We start from the raw sequence: 26263 nt of genomic DNA, 5'->3' as shown, positions 1-26263 counted from the left end.
ATCGTAAAATTTGAGTATTGGACCACAAAGGGGCTAAGGTATTCTCCCAGAGTGTCTAAGAAGTTTTCCACAGGTCCCGGGGGACTATAAACAAGTGCTCTGGCAAACTTGGTGCAATTGTCTAGTTTAAAGTTGAAACAGAGACTTTCTGCATCTTTTAGTTCAGGGGTATTAGTGATGGAACATTTCAGATGGTCTCTATAAATGATGGCCTCCTCCCTTTTTCCCGTTTCTATCTAGTCTGGAGATGGTATACCCCTGAGGGAGTGCTCTATGTCAGGGTTTGAGCATTCTGTCAGCCATGTTTCCGTGACAAAAAGGCAGTCATAGTTGTGGTCTGTTAGCAGGTCCTGAACATGTAGGGCATGTTTTGCTAGTGATCTTGCGTTTATGAGACCGCACTGAAATTGTTTATGAGAGGTGTTGGCCTTGGGCGTAATGTTGGGCTCCACCTTAGTGCTGGTCTCATGATTATTAGTGCATTTACATGTGGCACAAGTGATGGGGTTTTTATTGATTTCCGTGAGAGGTATGATTTGGCAGTTTCTAACCTTTAGGTTAAGAGTACTTAATTCTCCCATGATGTATTGAAGTCTTGGAATTGAACCTGCAGCATTTCTGGCCATTGGCGCGCCCGCTGCGGCATTGAGTTTAAATGACCTTGAGGTTCCCGCCACTGGGCCGGCGAGCTATTTGGTACTAAGGTACCCAGGGCATAGGTACCCCAGAGGTCCCCCATGGGCTGACGCATGCATTATGCCACCCATGGTATATCATGCAAGATGGAACTAAACGCCTGCCATTGCAGCCTGTGTAAGATGGTGCCAGCACCTCTTACTAAAGATATAGGTTTACTATATCTAAGGTCACTGCACTTAAAACCTATCAGTCACCCCTATAGCCGTCCTTTACAATCCTAAAGGCAGAGTGCTAGGTGCTAAGTGTGAGGGTGGCCCTGCATGAGCAGGGCACTCGTACAGCCTACGGAGTCTATTTTCCCAGGTTGTAAGTGAGGCAGCCATATACTATATAGAGGGGCATCGCGTAATTACACGATGACCATCTCAAAACTGGCTTCAACGAATCCTATAATGTTTGGTATCCTACATGTTGGATTCATACCTCCCACACCGTAAACGGTGCCGACCAGAAACACGATTCTGCCCTCCTGCTGCTGGGCCAAGAACAAGCAGGGGAAGGCAGAACAATAAGCATCCTGTCACAAGGAGGTGAGACCACCTTCCAGACAGGATTTAGTGTATTTGGGCGGGGTGGGTGCGCTTGCCAGCGCCACTCAGTCTGCATGAGCGGCACATTTGGTGTACCCATGCATAGTCCAGTTCAAAACAGTTCTCGGAGCAGTTGGCTCCCACTCTGGCGCGAAACTGGACAAAGGACATGGGAGTAACCGCGCCACTGTCCAGACCCTCCCCTGAATTGTTCCAATCCTTCCCCTAGGGTACTTAAGGGCTTACCTGGGTGTAGGTCCCTAGATTCGTCGTCGGATAAAATTCAGATCAGACATCTTCTACCGTCTGGGCACTCTGGATTTCGCTGGATTGTGTTTGGGCTCAACTTCGTCTCCCTTCCAGTCTGCTGCATCATCTGTGTCTGTGCATCATACAGGAACCTTACAAAGCTTGTGGGCATCAAAGTCACCCTTGGAGTGGAGTTGACCGGTCTGCTGATCCTGAACTCCTCTGGATTCCGAAAGGTCTGCAACACAGGTGGTGGTTTGCACCACTTCCGAGGCCTGCCGTGTCCTCTCACCAAGTTTGAGGCCACTATCCCTCCTGGGGCTGCAGTAACCAAACCCCCGTGCATCGCGTCTACTTGCAGTTGCAAAGGCTTGTTGGCTTCCTTCCAAGGAGATCTTTGGGCTGCAAGTAGCCCCAACCTCGAGCATCTACAGCAGAGGTCTTCAAACTGAGGGGCGGGCCCCCCTAGGGGGGGCTCAAGTGATCATAGGGGGGGCGCCAGGCTCTGACCAAAAGAAACATTAAGCTGAAAGTAGTGCTTTATGTTTAAGCAATCATGTATTTGGTTTCATTTTTAAAATGATAACAGAATACCGTTTACAAATTACCTGCAATATTTGAATATGTTTTGTGTTTAACTAAGTCAAGACATATTTAAACATTGCCATCTTAATAGAATAATTCTGTAGGGGGCCCGATGAATTACATTTTTCGCACTGGGGGGCGCGGCATTAAAAAGTTTAAAGACCATTGCTCTACAGTGACCAGAATCTTGGGCCACACTGCATCGTGGCCTGCATCTTTTGGTGAGCTGCTTGAGGTCCTCTCGCAACTCCAGTGCCTCCGGCTTCTGGGTCCATTTGAGGGTCACCTTTGCTTCTCTTGGGGTCCCCTGATTGCTTGGGACCTGCCTGACTCCCCTGCTTGTGGTGTGTCCCCTGGACCTTGTTGGTCTCGACGTTGCTCCTTCTTCAGCTCCTGCGTTGGTTGCGTTTGCCAAGGCTTGTTGGTGCTCCTGCCGGACACCGACCCCTCAGCACTCTACATCCTTCGTGGGACAGCTTGTGCATGGCTCCTGGTCTTCCTCAGCGTTGCTTGGTCTTCACAACTGCAGAGTCAAGGTCATCTTCAACTCCTGCATCAGCCGACATCGGAGGGCATTCGTCTTCCACGTCTCCAGGTCGCTCCAGAGTGACATAGACGCTGTCCCCTCTTCTTGCTGGTACCTCTCAACTAGAATCCACCTTTGGATTCCACTGGACACTTTCTTCTTCTTCAGCAGCAGCACTTTCCTGAAGTCCTCCATTGGATTTGACGATGGTTTCTGACACCACTTCACACGTAATCACCCGGCTTCCCTGGTATAGGTAAGGTGGGTACTATATCCATGGGTGGGGTGACTCTCCAACCTTCTGTCTTCCACGGGGTTTCTTCAGGGTCCACTGGGAAGGGTCTTTAATCTTTAAAAATCCAACCACGACTTACAAGTAGACTTGTACAGAGCAAGCTGTCATGTTTCCACACTCCACATGATCTCAGTGGGGTTCCTAGTCACTCACCTTGGGTCGTTCTATGGGTCCCCAGCACTTCTACGTCCTCTCAACATTGTCTTGACCTGAGTCGTGGTTCTTATACCACTTTCTAAGCATTGTGTGCATTGTGCATATCTCCAGGTAGGAGATATTTGTATATGGTAGAGAGTATTATATAATAAATACATATTTTTATAAATACCTTGTGTGGTTCTTTTTCACTTAATCTATACTATAAGATTGCATTCTGGTCAAACAAGCTGCTTTACACTCTTTCTGGACTAAGCCTGAAGGCTGCTCTCCTCAGCTACCACTTAGAGAGCTTTCTAAGGTTGTCCAATACCTCTTAAATTACCATAAGGGTTTTCTGGACTGGTGCAGGGTGTCCACTTACATAAGTGTACATCATAACCAGGCCAGCTTCTCACAGTCCTTTAAAGGGATATTTTCTCTATTATCAATTTGTGACAGACATTACCTCTTTAGGAAATGCGATGACTGTTGGAGGTTGGGCACCACATCAGTTGCCTTCAATCACTTGATCATGTGTCGATGACGTCTAGTGATGGCCAAGGTAAAGAAGCCTGTCCCCAAAGGGAAGAAAGCTTTATCCATAGGAATGCCTGTGACATCCTTTGAAAGGGGAAGATCAGTTTTAGAAAACATACATGGGATAGAAACATTTTGGAAATGTTAAGTTGATGGCTGTACCCGGGGTGTAGCCAGATCAAAATGGCTTCATCCCAGGCAGAAATACAGATCTCAGTCTGTGCTGTTCGTTTAGGATTATGGGTTGGGCTACACATAATGTTGTAATGGTTGGGTAGACTGCCTAGATATTGAGAAGTCTTTTGATACAGTAAGTTGGCTGTATCTGATGGCGGTACATAGTGAAATGGGGACTGACCCTAACTTTCTGGGCTGGTTACAACTTGCCAGTAGCCAGAGTTTCCATGAGCAAGAACAATCTCTAGGACATTTCTTATTGAAAGGAGGACTATACAGCTGTGCTCCTTTCACCTATATTTGTTTAATTGGTCATGTAGCCTTTGGCGTGCCTACTGCAGTCTAAAGGCCAAAGCTGGGGGATAACTATAGATCAAGGGTGCCTCATAATATTGTTAATTTCAGACAATGCATTAGTATACTATAAGCCGACACACCCACAGTTAATTTAATAGAGCGACTGAACAAATCTGCCCATATTTCAAGTCTCAAAATTATTTGGGACAAGTTCTGTCTATTTCTTGTGCCCAAAAGAACAGATGACCAAAAGAGGACACTTCCTGTTACCTAATTACAGTGGAAATTGGAAACCATAAAGCACTTAGGAGTAAACATATACCACGCCAAAGACAATCTCATTGACGGCAATTTGGGTCTCTCTCTCTTCCTTTTTGATGTTCTCTTCCTCTGTCACCATGGGGCATGTTGGCGGTCTCCAAAATGCTAGATTTCTGTATTTCAGTGTTACCGGTAGTGCTAAAGAAGTCTTTTTTTTCAGAGCATTGCAGTCATTGCTTGTGTTCTTGATATGGGGGCTGGGGATATATAGGGTTCGGGCTGACAAAAAGATATGTTCCGATGGTAGAGGGGGATTTTGGTGGATCAAATTATGAATAGCATTATGTCACAGCACAAATTCAGTGACCAAAGCGTTGCAGTCATGCTGACAGGGCTGGCTGGACAGAGTATTTTAGAATCGCTAATGGGAACAGTCTGAAATCACAGGGAAATATTCTCATGAAGGTAGCACTACGGTGCTGGAGAACCTATATTCAAGTGAAATCTAGACCACTCCATACGCTCCTGCGTTACCTCTGTGGACATTACCTACTTTTCAGTTCTTACTAAATTGCACCACGTCATTTCTTGGACAGCGGTGGAGTTGACCATTTGGGGAGACTGGGTAAAATGTCTGAGTTCTGTGAAACTGATCTTGAGGAATGCCAGGCTGAGATGCACTCAATTCAATTAATACATCACACATTACACTCCTGAGCGTATATAATATATGCATCCGGGAGCTTCTGGCAAATGCCCCAGATGCGCAGAATTATAAGCAGACCTTTACCTTGTGGTGTGGCAGTGTCCGGTAACATCGCGGATCTGAAAGACACGTTAGTTATAGATTCCTTACCTTAGAATTAATCCCAGGTGTCAGACTGGATCCGGAAAGATTTTTCGTCAGCAGTACCTCTGTGCGTCTGATGGTAGCGTCGGTCGGCACCGCGTCCGTCGTCAGCGTAGTGGTCGCCAGGATGACCGACCCCACTGGCGCACCTTCAGGCCCCGCGGACTTGGTTGGGGGCCTAGGTCTTCGCTGCCGTCTGCTCCGGCGCCGTAGGCCCCCTTTGGATCCAGGCCTGGATCCGGATCGGCTCCGGTTGACCTTATTACACCTCCGCCAGTGCACCAAAACCCTTCGCTCAGCTGACTGAACGCTGACGCGGGCGGGGAACTTTCTGTGCACCCTCGCTATTGGCCGGTCTTCAGAGGCACGCCCTACACCCATAGCCACGCCCCTTCTGCTCCTAAACTTCCAGTATTATAAAACATGTGTCCTTACCGGAAGCGCAGCGGACGAGCGCAGCGGGCGCGACGATTGCGCGCCAAAGGCGCGCTTAAGGCAAGCTCGTCTGCGCTCGTCCGCGCCGAGACCGGGACTAGGGCCACCCCCCCTTTATGCCAGGCTGCAAAGCTCAAGCATTATAGCGCGGAAACCCTCCTTGGACTGAGACCCCATGGAAGGGATTGCTATCAGCACCGGTTTCACGCAGAAAACATCCCATACACTTGTCCCACCTGTCAATCAACCCTTAAACCTAAGCCGACCCCAGACCAGACACATGAGTACCGCATGTTCCTGCTAAACTGTAGATCCCTGCATAAACACAGGGCAGAGTTCGCACTGCTGCTGGAAGAACGTATGCCAGACATTGTTTTCCTGACGGAAACATGGCTGGCCACAGACTCGGACCCTGCGGTAGTCTCAGCCCTCCCTCCCAGCTTCCAAATCATTCGGCAGGATCGCCCTGAGGGTAGAGGAGGAGGCTTAGCAATTATCTTTAAAGACCAGTTCCGCTGCCGAGTAATCCCGGAAACCATCCCTGATTGCGAGAGCTTAGCCTTCAGCCTCGAACTTTCCCCTAATAACTGCTTCACAGGAACCCTAATCTACCGCCCCCCAGGTCCTCCCAAGCAATTCCACAATCTTCTTGCTCCGATTGTGGCTGAACGCCTCAGCACTTCCTCGAACTTCACCCTGCTAGGTGATCTTAACTTTCATTTTGACTCCACAACAGATCACACGGCAACCATGCTTACAGACGACTTAGCAGCTCTACAACTAACCCAAATTGTCAGGTCTCCAACCCATGCCAAGGGCCATTTGCTGGACCCTGTGTTCAGCAACTGTGCAGATCTGACATCAAGTCTTCCAATCCCCCTCCCATGGACTGACCATTTACTAGTCCCCTTTACCTTGACCACATTTAAGCCCCTAACCATCAGACCCACAGTACGAATAGCCAGAGCCTGGTCCCGCCTTCCAGTCGATAAATGGACGACCAAACTCGCTAGCAGCCCCCCTCTCCAAATTAAGGATCCCTGCCTAGCTAACCAGACATATGAAGACTGGATCACCCAATCCCTTGATAACTCCCTCCCCAAAAGAAAAAACACTCTGAAACGTTCCCACAAAACTGCACCCTGGTACTCGGAGGCCCTGAGGGCAAAGAAACGCCTATGCAGGAAAGCCGAAAGGAAATGGCGTTTGGACCTCTCACCAATGGAAAAAACTCAATATCGAATGCTACTTAAAGAGTATAAAGAAGAAATTAAAGTCACTCAAGCTGCATATTTCTCTAATAAAATCATTCTAGCCAAATCAAAACCAAGGGAGATCTTCCAAATTGTAAAAAATCTCACTAAGCTACCACCTAGCCTGCCTGAGACCAAATCCTCAGAGCACTGCAATAAGGTGGCAGACTTTTTCCATCAAAAAGTCAACAAAATGTATGCCTCCTTCCCCTCCCTGGCCACCTCCGTCCCAACCGTGACTAACACAATCTCGGCACACCCTTCCCACAGCCTCCTTCCACACTGGACCACTTCCCCCCCCTTGATCTGTTGTCCCTGGAATCTGTGGCCCGGAAAGTTAAATCTGGCTCCCCCAATGACCCAGCTCCACCAGACATTATAATGTCGGCATCTCAGGTCACTCTGCCCATCATAATGGACCTCCTGAATGCTTCTATCTCCTCCGGCACGGTCCCGCCGGGATGGAAACGGGCCATGGTTCGAGCCCTGCTGAAGAAACCCAGCCTGGATCCATCAGACTTCAGCAACTACCGGCCAATCTCCCTACTCCCCTGGCTGAGTAAAGTCTTAGAGAAATATATTAACGGCCAACTAGTCACTTTCCTAGAAACCAACCAACTGCTAGATCCCACCCAGACAGGCTTCCGATCCAAGCACGGAACTGAGACCGCCCTCCTCATGGTCACCAAGGAATCCAGAAAAATCCTGGACCAAGGAGGATCAGTGGCAGTGATCCTCCTTGACCTCAGCGCGGCCTTTGACACGGTCAGCCATGACATCTTGCTGAACCGGCTGTCCAGTGTTGGTATCAAGCACAAGGCATGGCTATGGCTCGAGTCCTTCCTGAAAGACAGATCCTTTCAGGTATTCGACGGGGAATCAGTGTCCACCAGCAGACCATTAAGGTGCGGGGTCCCACACGGCTCCTCTCTAAGCCCTGCGCTATTCAACATTTATATGAGGCCACTGGCTGAGGTTGTTCGTCCGTATGGAGTTAAGATCATCTCCTATGCGGACAACACCCAGCTGGTGTTTTCATTGGCACAGGAGGCCAAGATGCCAATGAGTGGAGGACTCAGTAAATGTCTTGAGGAGGTAAAGAGCTGGATGTCCTCCTCATCACTCAAACTAAACGGGGACAAGACGGAGCTGATGCTTCTGGGCACTGCTGATCCAAGCTCCTTCAATTCCCTGTGGCCACCCTGTCTGGGCACCCCCCCAGCACCTAAGGACAACATCAGGAGTCTCGGGTGTGGCTGGACAGTTCCCTTTCATTTGATACACAAGCTACCAAACTATTGGCTACCTGCTTTGGCCTTCTTAGGATGCTTAAAAAAGTTCTTCATCTTTTACCCATGGAGGCTAAGCAGGTAGCCATCCAGGGTCTGATCCAGTCCCGCTTGGATTTCAACAACGTCCTGTACCTCGCTGCGCCAGATTATACACTGCGGAGACTCCAAATAGTGCAGAATTGCGCAGCCCGGACACTGCTCCAGCTCCCACGCCGGCAATCTGTCAGAGCCGGCCTGACCAGTCTTCACTGGCTGCCAGTTCGCCAAAGAATCCACTTCAAAGCCATTTGTATCGCCCACCAGGCTTTCTGGGACACAGGCCCTATGATCACCCGCGACCTAGTCTCCCACTACCATCCAAGCAGAAACCTCCGTTCAAACCAGACCTTTATGGCTGCCGCACCCAGAATAAAAAGAGCTAGATCAGGCGGTAGGACCTTTGCCCATAACGCTGCCAAGCTGTGGAACGCCCTTCCTCTTCATTTGAGAGCCAACCCCAATCTCTCCTCATTCCGGAACCAGCTCAAGACACTTCTTTTTAACTCCCCACAGTAATTCCTGCTAACTAGCCCTGCCTCTGCCTAAATCATCTGTTGGTTCCTTAGCGCTTGGACGCCCCCGGGCAACAATCGCGCTTTATAAATCCACATACAAATACAAATACAAATACACTTCCGACAGCACCAGTACCCCCCCACCACCTCCCACCCCCAGGCCTACGTCGACCCCAGCCTCCTTCCAGACGTGGACACGGAGCCGGACCCGGTGCCGAGTGGGGTGTTCATGCCCCTGTTCACTCATGGGGCCTTTTCCAACCACAGTGCACCCAGAGGACGATGAGGAAGACTGTGAGGGGTCAGGTGACCCTTTAACTGACCAGCTTGAGTCTGAAAAGGACTGGAGAGAGGAACTGGGGGATGCCAGTGGTCTTGACACTTTACCCTACCTTGGCATGTTGTCTCGTCCTACCGTGGATACGGAGGAGGGAGCTTCATACGCTGTGGTGTGGCTTAGGGTGGCCGAGGCTCTCAACCTTGAGCTTCCTACAGTGGCCGTCAGGACTAACCTCCTGACTGAGGTGCTTCAACCTGCGATGAGCTCTTCGGAGCCCCTGCTTCAGTTTAATGAGGCCCTTACTGACGTCCTTATTGGCACCTGGTCCAGGCCCAACACGGGAGCTCCCGTGGACCGGATGATCGCTCGACGCCACCGCCCGGCTCCGGGCGACCCCACTTTCCTCCCCAACACCCCACCCTAGAGAGCTTGGTGGTCCAAGCCTCCTCCTCCAATAGCGCCTTCCCTAACGCTCCACCGGAAAGGGAATCCAAGAAGCTAGACCATCTTGGGAAGAAAATGTTCTCTTCTGCCAGCTAGGGGCTGTGGTCCATAAACACTGCATGTCTCTTGGACCATTATTCGCACTCAGTGTGGGATACGGTGGCGCAAGTGCTGCCTCAGTGTCCGGAGGAGACCCGGACAGTGCTCTCCCAGGCTGTCCCCGCCGGGAGAGATGCAGCCAAGTTTACGATCTGTTGTAGGCTGGACACTGCCGACTCTCTGGGCAGGACCATTTCAACGTTGGTAGCGCTTTGCAGCTACGCCTAGATGAGGTCTTTGATGGCCGGCGCCTTTTTGGCGACAGTGCAGGCCACGCCCTAGAGCGCTACGGCCAAGTCCTTGGGCCTCTCCTCCCGCAGTCTACTTTTCGCCCCTATCGTGGCTACGGAAGGGTTGCCCCACCACGTCGCGCCCAGGGCCACAGGCCGCAGCAAGTTACCCAACCTTCGTGCAGCCAGGGACGTGGAAACCCACGGCCTGATTCCAGTGACCAGCAGGCGGGCCAGTCCACCAACACCCTCCCCCCTTCAGCAGCCGACTCCAAACCATCTTAGTCTTACCTGTCAGGCCCATCAAACGCCAGTGGGTGGAAGGATTCGCCATCACCTCCCCCACTGGCGCACCATCACTTTGGACAGGTGGGTTTTGCAAATAGTCCGAAGGGGCTACTCCCTCCCATTCGAGATTACCCCTCCAGTCATGCCACCGCCATACCACCGCATGTCGGAGGATCATATGGCCCTTCTCCATCAGGAAGTTACTGCTCTCTTGGCCAAGGGAGCCACTGAGATCGTTCCTGTCCCAGAAGTGGGACGTGGTTGCTACACCCACTACTTCCTGGTTCCCAAGAAGGACAAGGGCCTGCATCCTATCTTGAGCTCAGGTACGTCAATCAGTTCCTCTGGAAGGAGAAGTTCAAGATATTGACGCTTGCTCAGGTCTGGTCTACCCTCGACCCGCAAGACTGGATGGTAGGTTGGACTTGCAGGACGCTTATTTTCAAATCCCCGTCCTGCTGGCCCACCGGCATTACCTGCGGTTCACGGTAGGCCACCAGCACTTTCAGTTCACCGTGCTCCCCTTTGGCCTTACCAGGGCCCCTTGGGTTTTCACGAAAGTGATGTCGGTGGTTGCAGCTCGTCTGCGCATCTCAGGTGTTTCAGTCTTCCCCCTATCTCAACGACAATTGTTGAAGGCGGGCTCGCCCCAGGCAGTCGTCTCCCACCTCCAGACTACGGCCGGCCTCCTGCATTTGCTGGGGTTCTCCATCAATGTGCCGAAGCCGCACCTGATTCCCTCTCAGAAGTTCCTCTTCATCGGAGCGGTTCTAGACACGACGCAGTTTCGGGTCTATCCTCCCGAACAGCGAGTCCGGCATATTCGGGCTATGATTCCGATCTTTTAGCCTCTGTCCCGGGTTTCGGACCCTGAGGCTGCTGGGCCTCATGGCCTCCTGCAGCCTGCTGATCGATCATGCCAGGTGGCATATGTGAGCTCTGCAGTGGGACCTGAAGTTCCAGTGGGCGCAGCATCAGGGGAATCTGTCCGATTGCATCCAGATCTCAGAGGGCAGTGCTCGACAACTGCAATAGTGGCTTACGAACCAGGATTGGGTCAATGGCAGATCCCTTTCCCTTCCCCAACCAGACCGCACTGTGGTGACGGACGCGTCCCTTCTGGGATGGGGTGGCCACATGGGGGAGGCGGTGATCAGAGGCCTCTGGTCTCCGGCGGAGTCCGGGTTTCACATCAACCTTCTGGATCTCCGGGCGATTCGTCTTGCACTGAAGGCATTCCTTCTCTCATTTGGGGATGAGCAGTGTAGGTGTTCACGGACAACACCACAGCCACGTGATATTGCAACAAACAGGGCGGGGTGAGGTCGTGGACCCTATGTCAGGAGGCCCTTCGGCTCTGGACATGGCTGGAACATCGAGGCATTTCCTTGGTGGTTCAACACCTGGCAGGTTCTCTGAACACCAGGGTGGAAGAACTCAGCTGCAGGTGCATGATGGATCACGAATGGCGTCTTCACCCGGAGGTGGTGCAAGGTCTCTTTCAACAGTAGGGAGAGTCTTGGTTAAATCTATTCGACACTGAAGAGAACGCGCAATGTCAGCAATTCTGCGCATTGGAATTTCCATGGCGGCACTCGCTCTGCGACACTTTTCGTCGTGAGTTGAGTTGCGGTCTGTTGTACGCCTTTCCGCCTATACCACTTCTGCCCAGAGTGCTGAAGAAGATCAGGCGCGACCGGGCCCAAGTCATTCTTGTGGCTCCGGATTGGGCACGAAGATTCTGGTATACCGAGCTGCTCTTCGGGATGATCTTCTGTCGCAGCGCAGTGGACTGTCCTCCACCCAAATCTGTCCAGTCTCCACCCCCTTGCGTGGAGATCGAGTTGCGGCAGTTGACATCTTTCGACCTGCCTCTTGAAGTTTGTGACGTAATCTTGACAGCCAGGCGTCCCTCGGCAAAGACGGTATACGCCTGCAGATGGAATACATTTGTGGCATGGTGCACAGCAAAGGCTGTGGATCCCCTTTCTCCCCCTCTTTCAGAAGTACTCTTGTTCCTTTTCTCTTTAGCCCTGCAAGGCTCTGCTCTGTGCACTATCAAGGGCTACCTTTCTGCCAGCTCTGCTTTCCTTCGGCTGCCAGATCAGCCTTCTTTTTTCAAGTCCCCGGTAGATAACCGTTTCTTGAAAGGCTTAACATTTTTTTCCTCCAATTCCATTTGTTATGCCTCAGTGGGACTTGAATCTTGTACTAACTTATTTGATATGCGCTCCCTTTGAGCCACTTTATAACTGTCCTTCCGTCTCTGAACTCTTAAGACTGCTTTCCTGGTAGCCATCACTTCCGCTAGAAGGGTGAGTGAGCTCTAGGCTCTTTCTTCCAAACCTCTTTTCTTGCCTGTTCATCAGGACAAGGTGGTTCTCAGGACCCGTCCATCCTTTCTTCCTAAAGTGATCACTGCCTTCCACATCGGGCAGACCATTACTTTGCCCGCCTTCTTTCCGCCTCCTTCAAAGGAAGAAGAGAGGCTCCACCGTCTGGACCCAAAGCCTGCGCTCTCCTTCTATCTGGATCACACAAAACAGTTCCGGGTGGATGATCAACTTTTTGTTGGCTATGTGGGTGCAAAGATGGGTCGGGCCGTACACAAATGCACCATTTCTCGATGGGTTGCGTTGTGTATTAAGGCTTGTTACTCTCTGGCTAAAAGGGAGCCTCCAGTCGGGCTACGCGCTCACTCCACCAGGTCGACGGCAGCCACCACTGTCTTGGGAAGAGGAGTGCCTCTGAATGACATCTGTCAGGCGGCCATATGGGCATCGCTGCACACATTTACCAAACACTGCTGCCTGGACAGCCAAGTCCGGAGAGACGGCTTCTTGTGCCGTTCTGTTCTCCAGGACTTTCTGGTGTGATCTTGGTTCGCAGACCCACCACCGGGATTGGTATCGCTGGGGTATCTATTCTAAGGTAAGGAATCTATAACTAACGTGCTTCTTTCAGATGCAGAAGTTACTTACCTTCCGTAACGTTATATCTGTAAGAAACATTAGTTAGTTATAGATTCCTTACCGCCCACCCATCCTTCCCTTTCTGCGAACTGATTTCTAGGGTTAAGGACATCCTTTCAGGGCCCTAGTTTGTGCACCAATGGGCAATGTCATGCATGGCTCTGCGTTTCTGGCTCGGAAAGTCCTGTACAGAACTGACGTCATCGCGTGAGTGCGGCGTCTAAGTAGCTGCCGCAACGTCATTCCGGCGGCCATGACACTGTCGACGGACGCGGAGCTGACCGACACCACCTTCCGACGCGCAGAGGTACTGCTGATGAAAAATCTTTCCGGATCCAGTCTGATACCTGGGGGTAATTGTAAGGTAAGGAATCTATAACTAAGTAATGTTTCTTACAGATATATCATTAGCGAAGGTAAGTAACATGTGCTTTTGTTAACAAGTCCTACGGAAGGTATCAGAACCAACTACGGTGCTGCTTCTGCTAGACCTGTCGCAATACACGCTAGACATATGCAGTCATATGAAAAAGACAAAGCATGTCATTAGGCTTGTGAATCTAGAAATGGTGCAGGCGAAGCAACAAATAACCATGACATGGAAGTCTGCTGCGACCCCGTTGTTATCTAATTAAGGGGTCGTACGTAGGAATTGACCAAGGAGCAGTAGTGGTCTAGATATAAGCTGTACAAAGTGGGAGAAGTTTTTAGAAGAGTTGCAAGCCAAATCAGATGAGAGACTTCCCTGGATTTAATACAGAGAACAAAGTAGAACATAACAGCACTCTGCAAACATAAAGTTGTTTAAGTATGCTCCAGGTGCTAATTTACATGTATTGAGTGAATAAACCATGCAAATAACATAACTTATGGTGGGATTTGTTAGATTGAGCGAAGGCGAACTATGTATAAAACTAAATAGCAAGAATATTTCTTCTTTCTTCTCCTTCAGCTCAGAGAAAGAAATGATATGGTTCACTTATATCTGCTAATTAAGTTTATTTCAGTTGATTCAAATGCTACATTTTAAATGTAATATGTTGGACTTCATAATGTGGTATAAAGTTACTTGTCAATTTGACTATTTGGAACAATATTTATGCTTTTGTTCTGTAGCAATGTTGTTATACTAAGCAATATAGTAAAAAAAACAGTTGATGGATGTTGAATCAGGAAACTCAAGTGCTAGGTCCCACTTCCCCTTTAACTGATCGTGTGATCCTGGGTAATTCTCTTTATCTCCTTGTACCCTTCTTAGGTGTCGCGTAGCGACGCAGCGCATGTGCTGCTTGCTTGCGAGAGCTATTGTTGTCGATTTAGCTTCCGAAGGGGGACAGGCGATGTGCACGCTCCCGTATAGGCGATGTGCACGCGCCCAGACAGGCGATGTGCCTTTATATTGCACGCGTCGTTTGAGCACCACGCGCGCAGGGCATGCTTTCACTTTCCTAGTTAGTTTCAGTGTTGTGCTTTATTTTGTACCCACCCCCGTCCCGTTATTCGTGCACAACGCGCGCATGGCGCGCTTTCACTTTCCTAATTAGTTTCAGTGTTGTGCTTTACTTTGTACCACCCCCTCCCGTTGTTCGTGTTCTCCTTCTTCCTGTTGTCCGTGCGCATTCCATTTATTCCCGAATCCCTCCTGTGGTCTGTGTTTTCCATGCTCAGGCTCCCCTCCTGATGTCCAAGATCCCTTTGTTTCCGCCCCTTCTCTGCACTTGAGATCCTGTTAGGTTGTGACGGCAGTAACGCAGCTCAGAACGGCTCTGCTTCGGTCAGCTGAAGCCGAGCCTGGCCATGGACAGATTCCTCTCCCCTTCAGTGGGTAAACTATTTCGCATGGGCTCCGGAGCAGCAGTACTTGGAGGGAATGCGGAGCAGAGAGGCGCTGCGTGGAATCTGAGCTCCTGGAGCACTCAGGGGAGCTCGCTCAGCGCTAGGTGAGTCCTTCTGTTTAATTCTGAGAATGAGCCTATGCTATTGATTTCAGCTGGCTCCGTCTCGACAGAGCCAGACATACACATTCCTTTTAGATATCATGTTTGGGTGCTTGATTCAATTGAACCGAATCAATACTACAATTCCCAGAATGCATCTAGTTCAGGTCTTTAATGGCTACCATCTTACTGTAGATCTTGGGGGTACAGGCAACCATCCCAGCCAACGAGGGTCTAGGGCATTCCGCCCCCAGGTTTCCCCGGACCTCTTTTTCATTGGCTCTTGAATGTGGCTGGCCACATGTTGCAGCAAATTGTCAGCTGGTATCCAATCTGCGGAGAAAGGATTCCGCCAGATTTAGCACATCTGGCAAACCAGCGGCCATGGTCTACTGGGGCCTGGTTCTTCACTGGAATCCCCGTCGGGGGGTATCGAAGTCGTCCCCGGCATTTGCGTCTTCTCCCTGTGGAGAATGGGAATCCTCATCGGGGGCTAAACCAAGGTTGGAAGTAACGCAGCTTCAGGAAGGCCTTATGCAATCTCTCAAATGCGTCTGAGGGTGGCGAAACAGCCCTAGCCTCGGCGTTTTTTTGAGGCACCTTTGCCCCTAACTCCCAATACTCATTCTCTTTGCTTGGCATGGAAGATCAAGTAGGATAGGGGAATAGTAGCCACAAGCTCGAAAACAAAAACCCAAGCGAATACCAGGGAACAGTATTTAAACTTGCCAGTGCTTGCTTGCTGGTACCAGTGCGCGTTTGCAACTGTAGAGAGTAAGGCCGAGCTTCACACATGCCCTCTAATTAATATGGGCTTTGGTAGTGAAATTCGCTAAAAAATCGCTTTAACTGGAGCTGAGAGAAGAGAATCGAGCATTTGCAATGCAATAGGTCTCGCATTTACGTGAGTTCGAGCTATTGACATTGCAAATAATAATGCCTTTTATTTTTGTTTTAAAAGCATAAATAAAGGCATTGTTATTTACAATGCCAATAGATGAACTTCTCGTAACTGTGAGACCGATTGCATTGCAAATGCTTGTTCTTTTCATCTGCCACAATTAGACGCCTATCCAGTAGGCTCCATTCAAGCATTTGTACATTTTTTAATAACTTTCCCTAGTAACCCTTACATTGATTTGTTTTCAGCTCCGAGGAGGGAGATGATCCCAGAGGGAGAGGCCTGGTCCATACCTGGCAGGCTCGATCTAAGCATTTTACTCCTCAAAGGATTCTTGGATGGGGAGCCAAGCCTGTCCTGCAGGTCGCCCTTGGGATCAACCATGGAGTCATCCTAACCGAAGGTATGATCGCTGAAAGAAATGGTTGGTGTTTCAAGAGTGAGGCTGTAAACAGCACCCCTCTCTTAAAGGCAGGCCAAAATTGTGAAAGGGTTTACAGGATACAAGGGGAAGAGGAAAGAAACTTGAACATTTACATTTACTCCAGAGTGCATCCTACTTTCATTTTTAAAATGCATGTTTATTAGGGTTTTATTCAATAATGATGGAAGGTTCAAGGGCCGAAGGCAGTCCTTCCCAATGAGTAATAATTGCAGTGAATTAAATTGAAATATAGCTTTAAAGTAAAAAACTTTCAGTATCTGGCCCTGTTAATGTTCCCCATAATTTATTTTTTGTGTCTTACTTTTAACAGAATTCAGTTCCCTTTTCACATAGAGTACTTGTCGACATTTCTTAGCCACTTGCAGTTCTTAGTGCTTGAGCCATTGATGCCTGTGATTGTGATTTTTCCCATTGAAGCAGGACCATGTGAGAAAGTTTGTTAATGAGAAGTCTTTCAACCTTCACTGGCTGAGGAGTGCAAGTGGTGTGGTTTGTTGAATGTGGTTTGTCCCTACATTGATGCGCCTCTGCATGTGTTTTGTATTATGGGTTGTAACTTCAAGGTCCTAAGCAGTGAGGTTTGCGTGTTTTGATTCTTCTGCACCTCTTTTCACCTGTGTCAGTCTTGTCTGTCACTACGGAGTACCTTGAGCCTCTGTGAGGGCTACATGGTATTTTGTGTAACTCTTTTAATCTTTTATGTGTTTGGATACTGAGCTTGTTTCCTAAAGTCTGTTTGGCTTCCTTGCACCGTTTTTTTTTCAAGATCATCACACAGATCTATTGTGGTCCAGTGGGGAAAAGGCTTGAAACTGGTCAGTAGTTACTGGTTTCAGCATGGTTTATAGAAAGAAGCCTTTCTGAGAAAAGACCAACAGTGAGCATTTCGGCAATTACAGGCTTCTAATTGTTGTATGCAATTGATACCATTTGTTCAGTCATAATCTCCCCATGGGCTATGGCAGTGGTGTAGAGCAGGAATGTCCAAAGTTTTTGTATGATCTGTATTCTTTGGGTTCGGGATAGTGAAGTGGGAGAGTATCTGTAGTAGGTCTGCAACGAAGAAAGTGAAACAATCCTGTTTAGGGCCATTGGTTTATTAGCCAGAAATTAAAGCATATATCCTGGAGCAAAAGTGTTTTGTGTTTTTTTTTTTTTTTGCAGTTTAGGTCGTGGAAAACGTAGCTTATTTTTCAAATGAAAAGCTGGTATTTGAGGGCAACATTAGACCACTTCAATGAAGGGAAATTGTGTGGAAAATTAGCTCATTTAGTTAAAAGTTGAGGGCTAAATTTGCATATTTTCAGGAAATAAACTAATGCATAGGTAAAAATGGAGTACATTTACAAAACATTTTATGTATGATTTGATAATTGTGCAGGAGTTGGGGAATCTGAAAGATCGCACTACCACTGAATTCTACGTTTAGTCCTTTCTTGAAGTACATACGTGTCCAGTGCTCCATCTGTTGCGATAAATAAGGCATTGGCTTAGTTGTACTGGGGTTGACTTTCCCACCCAATGATGCCTGATCTTGGTTCAGTTCTCCTATGCTTAAGTGTGAAAGTCCAGGTTAATGTAACCCCATTCAACCCCGCTCAACGATCTTGTCGATGCAGTGTTTGCTTTTTCTTGGTTACTAACTGTCACTTAAAAGGCGTCTGGGACACAGTGGTAATTCAAACCCAATTTCATTCTTTAGAATACTACACACAAGTACTGCACTAAGAAAATACACTTTATATTTAAAAGGCTTCATTTCAAAAGTCTCACCCTGTTGTTTAGTACATAAGTAATAACCACACCGAATATAATTAAAACAGCACTACTGTTTATCACCAACAGCAAGAATAGCACAAGCATTTCTACCAAGTGTAACAGTTGGGTTTACATGTTATGGTATACCTGACTCTATAGGAGGAAATGCAATAGAAGTTAGTCGTGAAGTGCACAATGGGAAAGGGAAAGATACGATGCAAGAGCTAGACAGAGCTCTTGTTCCACAATATTAGCCTAGCCACTGTGGTTAAAAGAAGTGAAATGAAGCAGCTCAGGAAGGACATTGTTGGCCAATGTACTCAAGGCAGTGTTTTGCATCCTGAAAGACTGATGGTAGTTGTTGATAAAAATGTCTCCCTGTAAGTGCAGGCGGATGTAGCTTCTTTATATATATATTTTTTATTTTTTTATTTAAGAAGTTTTCTATAGCGCTGGCTAGACCTGGAGGTATCGGAGCGCTTTACAGCAGGAGGGAGAGAAATCAAATACAGGGTAAGAATAGAATAAACGTAGTCATAAGTGTTCAAGAGTTACAAGTTGTGCTGAGCGTCCGAGGTGCGCCATTGAGGTAGAGAGGTCAAGGGATCCGAGGCGCGCCATTGAGGTAGAGAGGTCTAGATGTAGTCTCGATGCATGGACAAAGTTTGAGGCCGAGACTTTTCTCTGAGCGGCGGTGGACCAAGGCGCTGGGTTGGGGAGAGGGTATGAGGTAGACCGTGGATGCGCATTGCCAGGTGGCTGTCGGGTAGAGGCTTGAGGGTCACGGATTTCAGTTTGGGAAGGCACGGTTGAGGTAGAGGACTTTTAGGAGGCTTTTGAATTTTGCCAAGGTGGGGGTAGTTCTAATATCAACAGGGATGGAGTTCCAGATTTTGGGTGCATTTCCTGCAAAGGAAGCGGGCTGCGGTTTTTTGTTTGCGCGTTTCTAGGGAGATGAGTAAGAGGGTGTTGGAACTCTTGAGACTTCTAGACTGGCCGGCTTTCTTAAGTTTAGAAGCTAAGTATTCTGGTTTCCTGGTGTGGAGGGCTTTGTGCGTGAGGCAGGCAGTTCTGAAGCTGTCATGCAATTCCACTGGGAGCCATTTTAGTTCTCTGAGTGTGGGAGAAATGTTGTCGTATTTTTTGAATCCGGTGAACATTCTGCCAGCTGCATTGAGGGTTGTTTTGAGTGGTGCTAGGTGGGAGAGAGCTGTACCGGAGAGGACTGCGTTCCCATAGTCCAGTCTGGACAATACAAGTGATTGGGTGGCTTGTTTGAGGTCCATGGGTGGTATGTGGGGTTTGATTTTATTGAAAAGCTTCAGATTGAGGAAGTCAATTTTTGCTGAGTTCTTGATGTGGTTGGACATGGTTAGCTTGTGATCAAGGGTGATTCCAAGTGATTTTACAGAGTTTGCCAGGGTGAGGTTACCGTTGAGAGCGTCGATTGGTTTCAGCCATTCATCGATTTGCTGGTTTTCTTCCTTCAGGAATTCAGTTTTCCTCTGATTGAGTATAAGGTGGTTTGCTGATAACCATTCTTGAACTTCTCTTAGAGTATTGTTGAGTCTTAGAATGTCATTAAAGGAGGAGGTTTCCAAGTAGATCTGGGTGTCATCTGCATCTAGATGGAAGGGGATGTTGGCTTTTTTCAGAATGGTGGTGAGGGGTTCCATATAAATGTTAAACAATTGCGGGGAGAGAACGGATCCTTGGGGGACACCTCTGGTAACTGGTAGAAGGTCAGACAAACAGGATTTGATTTTTACCCTTTGGGAGCGATTTTGAAGGAAGGAGGAGAACAATTGAAGGACCACCTCGTCTGCGCCTACACGATCTTTGAGAGCCTGGATGAGAAGACTGTGATCCACCGTGTCAAAGGCTGCTGACTGGTCTAGGAGGATGAGGAGGCAGCAATGGTCTGAGTCAAGGGAGTTGAGGAGGTCATCCACGATGTTGAGGATTGCTGTTTCGGTGCTACAGCCTTTTCGAAAGCCTGCTTGGTGTTGGTCAAGCAGATTAATATTGTTAATGTGTTGGTTCAGTTGTCGGAGAACGCATTTTGCTAGGATTTTGGCTAGGAAGGGAAGATTGGAGACCGGTCTGAAGTTGTTCAAGTCGTTAGTGTCTGGGCCTGGTTTCTTCAGAAGTGGTGTGACTTGGCCGACTTTGAGGCAATCTGGTATGATGCTGGTTTTTAGGGAGCTGTTTATGATTTAGCACCAAAGTGGTCATTGTCTGCTGAGTTTCCTCTCCCACTACTTACACTCATTGAACTGTCAGCAGAGTTGACATGGTTCAGATTTACTGAGCCTGTTAACTCTTAAATTAATCCTCATCCTTTCTGATTGAGGCTTATGCAGACATCCAAATCCCACATCCTCCACACTCCTGTCTGAGGACTTTCCGACTAGGGATGTGCTTCTGCTCACATACATTTGCTACATTTTGCGCTCGTTGGTTGGCTGCTGTGTGATGAGCCGCTCAGGGTGGTCCATCCTCTTCCATTTTCTTTTCCCTTTTTCTCTTTTCATTTTGGTTTGAAACTGGAATCGCAAACTAGTTTTTTTAGCTGTACATTGTAATGTGAAATATTTTTGTGTATGAGGAGATGATGACAGGAGTTTGGGCTTATGAATCCCGTATCATAAGGAGTGAAGTAAGTTGAAGTTGAGTGCAGGTAATGTCCCCAACATTTTCACAATGAAGCAAATAACCTTTTGAAACCAATAATAAATCAATTCATGTAGCAGGGGCATCTTTTCCTATGCAGTGGCTTTTGCAGAAGAAGAATGTGTTGTTTATCTCTGATGACTGAGAAATGATTAGACAGTGTGCTAAGGAACAATGTCCCCTCCGAAACCTACAGGTTTCAAACCGTGCCAAAACTGGCAGAAAGACATGCAGGTCATTTACGTGCAAGAGGTGTGTGTGCCTTTGGTATTTGGTATACTATCACGACTCTTGAGTCTTGCTTTTAGCATGCCTTCATGCACCCAAAGGCAAACAAGGGCAGGTAGGCAAAACTTTATGTTGCCGAACACAAGACGAGGTTGCGTTCGAAACACAGGACCCACTCTCGCTCCAAGTTGCAGGCTTGGCCTCCGTTGCGAGGCTGTTCCAGCAAGCAAACTACTTTCAGCTCCAGGGCCCAAACTCAAAAAGAGAAAGCAGGACTCAACCTCTTTCGGACACTGTAGCTCGAAAAAGAATGTGTGGGCATCACCCCTTCCTGCCACTCTAGCTCAAAAGAGAAAGTGTGGGCGTCTAGATGAACATCGCACCCTTTTGAAGTCCCTGGTTCCAGAACTGATTCAGCAGCTTGTCTGGAATTCCCAGGGCTGTTGTTGACCCTGCAGCAGATAGCAGCCTTACGGGAGCCATGCTGTAAATGTTTGCTGCGATTCCAGTTCCCCCTGGTGCCTCTTCGAGCCCCACGGAGCCGATGGGGCCTCTAGTCAGGTCATCCCCGCCCTCCCAACTCCATCAGTCCTCTTGGGGTCCAGTACAGGGCCCATACCTACTCCAGTACAGATTTCTACACCAGCCCCAAGAGCCACGCTGGTTCCTGGCATGATGAAACCAATATTTATGTTGAATCCCGAACCAACGTCAGCCTAGGCTTGAACTTAACTGATGATGCACTACAAAGTCTTAAACGCAACTAGTGGTTTTTCTACCTGACTCTAGCCAGATGCTTTTATTACTCTGCAAGTAGCAGCAAAAGCTCAATTCTAACTGTAAAACCCAATACAAGAGAAACTGAGGATCCAGAAGGACAGTGATAAGAAGGGGATGGACTACTCCCCCCTCCCCTATAACGATGAAGCATTATACTTGGATTTACAAAATGCAAGTGGGATAGATGGCTGTCCTGAAGTAAACCTTGACTTTCATCATGGACTAACAGAATAAAGTGCCTTGTTTACAGTGGTGGTCCGTGACGCTAGTGAGGTGTTAATACTTCAGGTTCCTTCAATTGAGACAAAAAAGGGAACATTCTGTCAGAAATCCAGGGACAATGTCACCTGAGCCCTTACTACCATTAAATGATGCCCTCGCTGATATTTTGACGGCTCAATGGTCCAATCTTTGTTCTTGTCTTCCAGTCAGCTAGCCAATAGCTGGTCGAAATCAAAAAGGAGGGCGGGGGGGGGGGTGGGTGGGGGACTAGGAGCTAGCTGAGGTCCAGTACCCGTGCTCCACTTAGTAGTATAGACCCAAAGATTGGGTTACTGTTCCTATAGGTTCCTTAATGTGACAAGGGAAACCAAACGGTTGGCTGAGGACCATGGGGAATTATGCTTTGGAAGACAAAGGTCCTAAGCTTATCAAAATAAAATTTTTGAATGAAATATAGGCCATAATAGGAAGCTATATTTTTCCTCTGTCCAGCCGGGCAGGGTATTTATTTTAAACACAATGAAAAGCAATCATATGAATAGTTTATAGGCACAATCCTGTACCTTACTCAAAAGGGACAAACAACACATGGGGGAAAAAAGGTTTCCACAGGCAAAAAAAGAGCAATACTGGCCACTTTTTAAATCAGTATTCAATTGAAGTATTTGCCAGTCAGTACTAAACACAACCAGAATACAACACAATGGCTAGGTTGTGGAAGCACTACTTAAAGTCGACGTTTCGATCCCTTTTCGCTCTAATTACACGGGATCATCATCAGGACATCAATTGACAAACATTTGCCTGCCTATAATTATAATACAACTGCCTGTTGTGGAGGAAGAAAGAGGGAAGAGGGGAAGAAAGTCATAGCCAAAGGCTAAATTAGAAGGTGTACTTTCAACAAGTCAAACAGTCCATCTACTTTGTACATTTCACAGTTATTCGGAAGCGGCTTAACGTGTTGTAATTGGTGTTTTAAAATAGAGTGAAGGTTTCGGGGGCTTTCAAGACCGAGTGCGTGAGTGACTGGTGCCAATGCATTCAATCTTTATTTCGCTGACAATGTTATTCTTCTTATTTAAGTTCATGAAGTTTAAGCATGACCGTTTATGGCGAAAGTTCACTGCCATCTCGTGATCAGGCACACGTGTACAATCATACAGTGTTCTCGGCGGGGAATAAGGGGGGGGTCGCCTTACATGTCCTAGTGGAAGACAGATTGCTTACCGATTCTAGGCTCTCAATAGTGGAGGCAGGGGGCATACCAATGCGGCTGGCTGCCAACTCGAGTTGCCGGAACCTCGGGTCGAGTGTTCTACCTAGGGGAGGGAATAAGGCCCATTATGTACAAGTTACCAGGGCGTGTGTTCTAAGGACGAACTCGGGTGTGGCATTAATTGGTTCCTTGAATCTAGGGGTCCGTACAGCAGGGGATGGGCTGCCGAGATTATTTCTAAAACGTGGGAAGGGGAATGCTGGTAATAAATAGTATGAGGAGGCTCACTTATTTCGGGGCCGATACTGGTAATAGTTACAATGAGGTGACTCACTTATTTCGGGGCCGATAATTAACTAACATTTACCTGTGTTGTGCAATCCTATGGCCTGCGGGTCTGGTATTCACTGCTGGTCCAAAGGGGTAAGGACGCTGCATCTGTTGTCGGGGGGCGGGAACAAAAGTTGAATTATTTTATGGCTTGTGGGGTCCAAGCTGCGTGGATAACTTTCGGAATTATCGCTTTTCGTACGCAGTTTGTTTCTTACCTGCGTGGCGTATTAACCACGGGACATGTGGGGTTCTACGGGCCGGAAGGAACAAGGTCCTGTATCTCCATGCCGTGTACAATGTACCACCACTGCGCCTGTTAAGGCAAGGGAAAGGGAACGGGTCAAAGATTGGCTGGTGAAGTTAAGCCTCGTAAAGCCGCTCTTTTTGGCTCGGTACTGCGTAGTTTCTAGTTTACCTTGTTGGTGCAATGACTCCGTTGTACTAGGGGTTCTGGGGGACGAAGGAGCGATGTCCTATCGGTCCGCTGCTGTGATTGCAGTCTGACTTGGTGGTGTCCTCGTGTTACCTAAGGCAGCAGGGGAGTGGAAATAGAAAGCGGCCAGCTTGTGGCGGCCATTATGGAACTAGTCTTTCTAACCTAGTGGTGGCCATTTTGGAACAGGTATTCCGAGGTTAGTTCTTCGGGGTGGCATATGCAAGGCAACGATTTATAAGCAACCTTTGGGGTATAAATGTCGGGTGACGGCGCAAGGGTATTTACATAATAAATGTGCAGGCGTGATGGTGCTAATAGTGGGGGAAGTGCTTACTAAGGTCATAGTGGTACATAAGTGAAGGTGTATTCTGTGACAATAATTGCGCCGATTTTAGAGATTATATAAAACACATAGATTTCGAATAGCTACTGCCAAAAACAGGGAACTCGATTGTGGAATAAAATGATGCCCTGGCACCATGTTTTGATTTGACCATAGTCTATTTGTCTGCTTGTTTCCAGGACAGGAAGCAAGACAAGTATTGTTTATAATAAGGTGGTCCAGTCTTCTGCTCGATTCAGGCCATTCCTTATCGTATCGAACTGAATCATTGTCTTTAGCTCCTCTCGGTTGAGTATTTGGGCAATGTCTCCTCCTCTGGCCGGTAGCTTGACCACTTTCAGTATTGTCCATTTTAAATCATTTTCGTTGTGCCCAGCTTCTACGAAATGGTCCACCAAAGGAGCATTGGTTGTCTTACATCTTACACGGCTCCTGTGCTGGCAAATGCGTGTTTTGGCCTTTTGTGTAGTCTGGCCAATGTACAATTTTGGGCAGGGACATTGTAGTGCATAAATTACATTTGACGAGTTACAATTAAAAAATGAGCGTCTTTCAAACGTGGTGTCATTGTGAGTGAATTCCTTGCCCTCCACCGTGTATTCACAGACATTGCAACAACCACATTTTACATGGCCTATGAGTGGTGGTAGTCCCCATGCTGCGTCAAGTGTGGCTCCCTGTGGTGTTATTGGTAATGCTGCTCTAACCAGATGGTCCTTTAAATTCTTACTCTTGCGGAATGCGAAGAGTGGTTTGTCAATGTATATTGAACCTGCATTAACTGTAGGCCAATGTTTGATGATTGACCTTCTAATTTTGTTAGAGACCGGCGAGAAAGTTGTGACGCATGCGATTCTTTCTTTCTGATCTTTGTTTTTTGGCGTCAGTAAAACCTCTCGTGGGCAATACCATGCTCGTTTGAGGGCCTGCTTGACTATTCTCCTTGGGTACCCTCGATCTTTCAGTTTGTTCGAGAGAACTGCAGCCTCTCTGAAATAATCAGTTGTACAAGAGCAATTTTGTCTGATCCTGAGGAACTGAGAGTATGGTAGGGAGTCCCTCAACGCCCTAGGGTGGTTGCTTTTGTAGTATAGAAGAGTATTTCGCTCTGTTGGCTTCCTAAAGAGTCTGGTAAGGAGTTCACCTTCTGAGTGGTAGATGGTGAGGTCCAGAAATGCTATTGAGGATTTGTCATGGCTTAGAGTGAATGTAAGCCCGCAGCAATTGTTAATAAGCCAATGTAGGAAACTGTTTAGCGTTTCATTGGTCTGATTCCAAATTAGGAAAATATCGTCTATATACCGCCTCCACATTTTAATACCTGTGAAGAAGGGATTGGATGGTGTCAGTATTGAACCCACTTCCATTTGGTCCATAAACAGTATGGCCAGGTTGGGGGCAAAAATAGCCCCCATGGATGTCCCCTTAATCTGTTGGAAATATGTGTTATCAAAGAAAAAGAAATTTCTCGTTAAACACAATTCCAGTAGTTGGAGGATAAAAAGAGTGGGCACCCTGTGTGGGCGTGGGCGGGTATCAAGAATTTTCTGAATGACCAGTAATGCAGCAGTTTGTGGAATGCTTGTGTACAATGACTCCACATCTAATGTGCAAAGTGTCTCATGATGGGGATCAAATTTGAGATGTTCCACCAGATTGATCATTGACATGCTATCTCTCACGTAGCATGCCGTGGTGGGAACAAACTCTTTGATAAAAAAGTCTACGTAGGCACCCAGGGGTTCCAGCACTGAGCCGCACGCAGAAACAATGGGCCGGCCAGGTGGATTCGTTATTTTTTTGTGAATTTTGGGTAGTGTATATATAACTGGCAGTCTGGGGGATTTGATGTTGAGAAAGTTGTACTCTTTTTTTACTCAGAAAACCCTCTCTGCAGGCTTGAGATGTCAGTTTGGTAATGATCTCTTGGATTTGCTTAGTGGGGTTCCCTGGAAGTCTTAGGTAATGGTCTGGGTTATTTAATTGGCGCATGATTT

The 26263-nt window shown here is 47.8% G+C and overlaps 1 protein-coding gene across 2 annotated transcripts in view; it reads left to right on the top strand.

Annotated features, from left to right (window-relative positions):
* The window catches only part of ALS2 (alsin Rho guanine nucleotide exchange factor ALS2), a 1284778-nt gene that overhangs the window by 143031 nt on the left and 1115484 nt on the right, over nt 1-26263 (top strand). For both annotated transcript variants that reach the window (XM_078680222.1, XM_078680224.1), the window contains one exon: nt 16078-16232. In XM_078680222.1, coding sequence (XP_078536348.1) covers nt 16078-16232 — 155 coding nt within the window. The remainder of the gene's footprint in view (nt 1-16077; nt 16233-26263) is intronic.

The sequence above is a fragment of the Lissotriton helveticus genome, chromosome 3_1, assembly GCF_964261635.1.
Source record: "Lissotriton helveticus chromosome 3_1, aLisHel1.1, whole genome shotgun sequence".
Taxonomy (NCBI): domain Eukaryota; kingdom Metazoa; phylum Chordata; class Amphibia; order Caudata; family Salamandridae; genus Lissotriton; species Lissotriton helveticus.
This window is presented reverse-complemented; position numbering and strand designations above follow the sequence as displayed.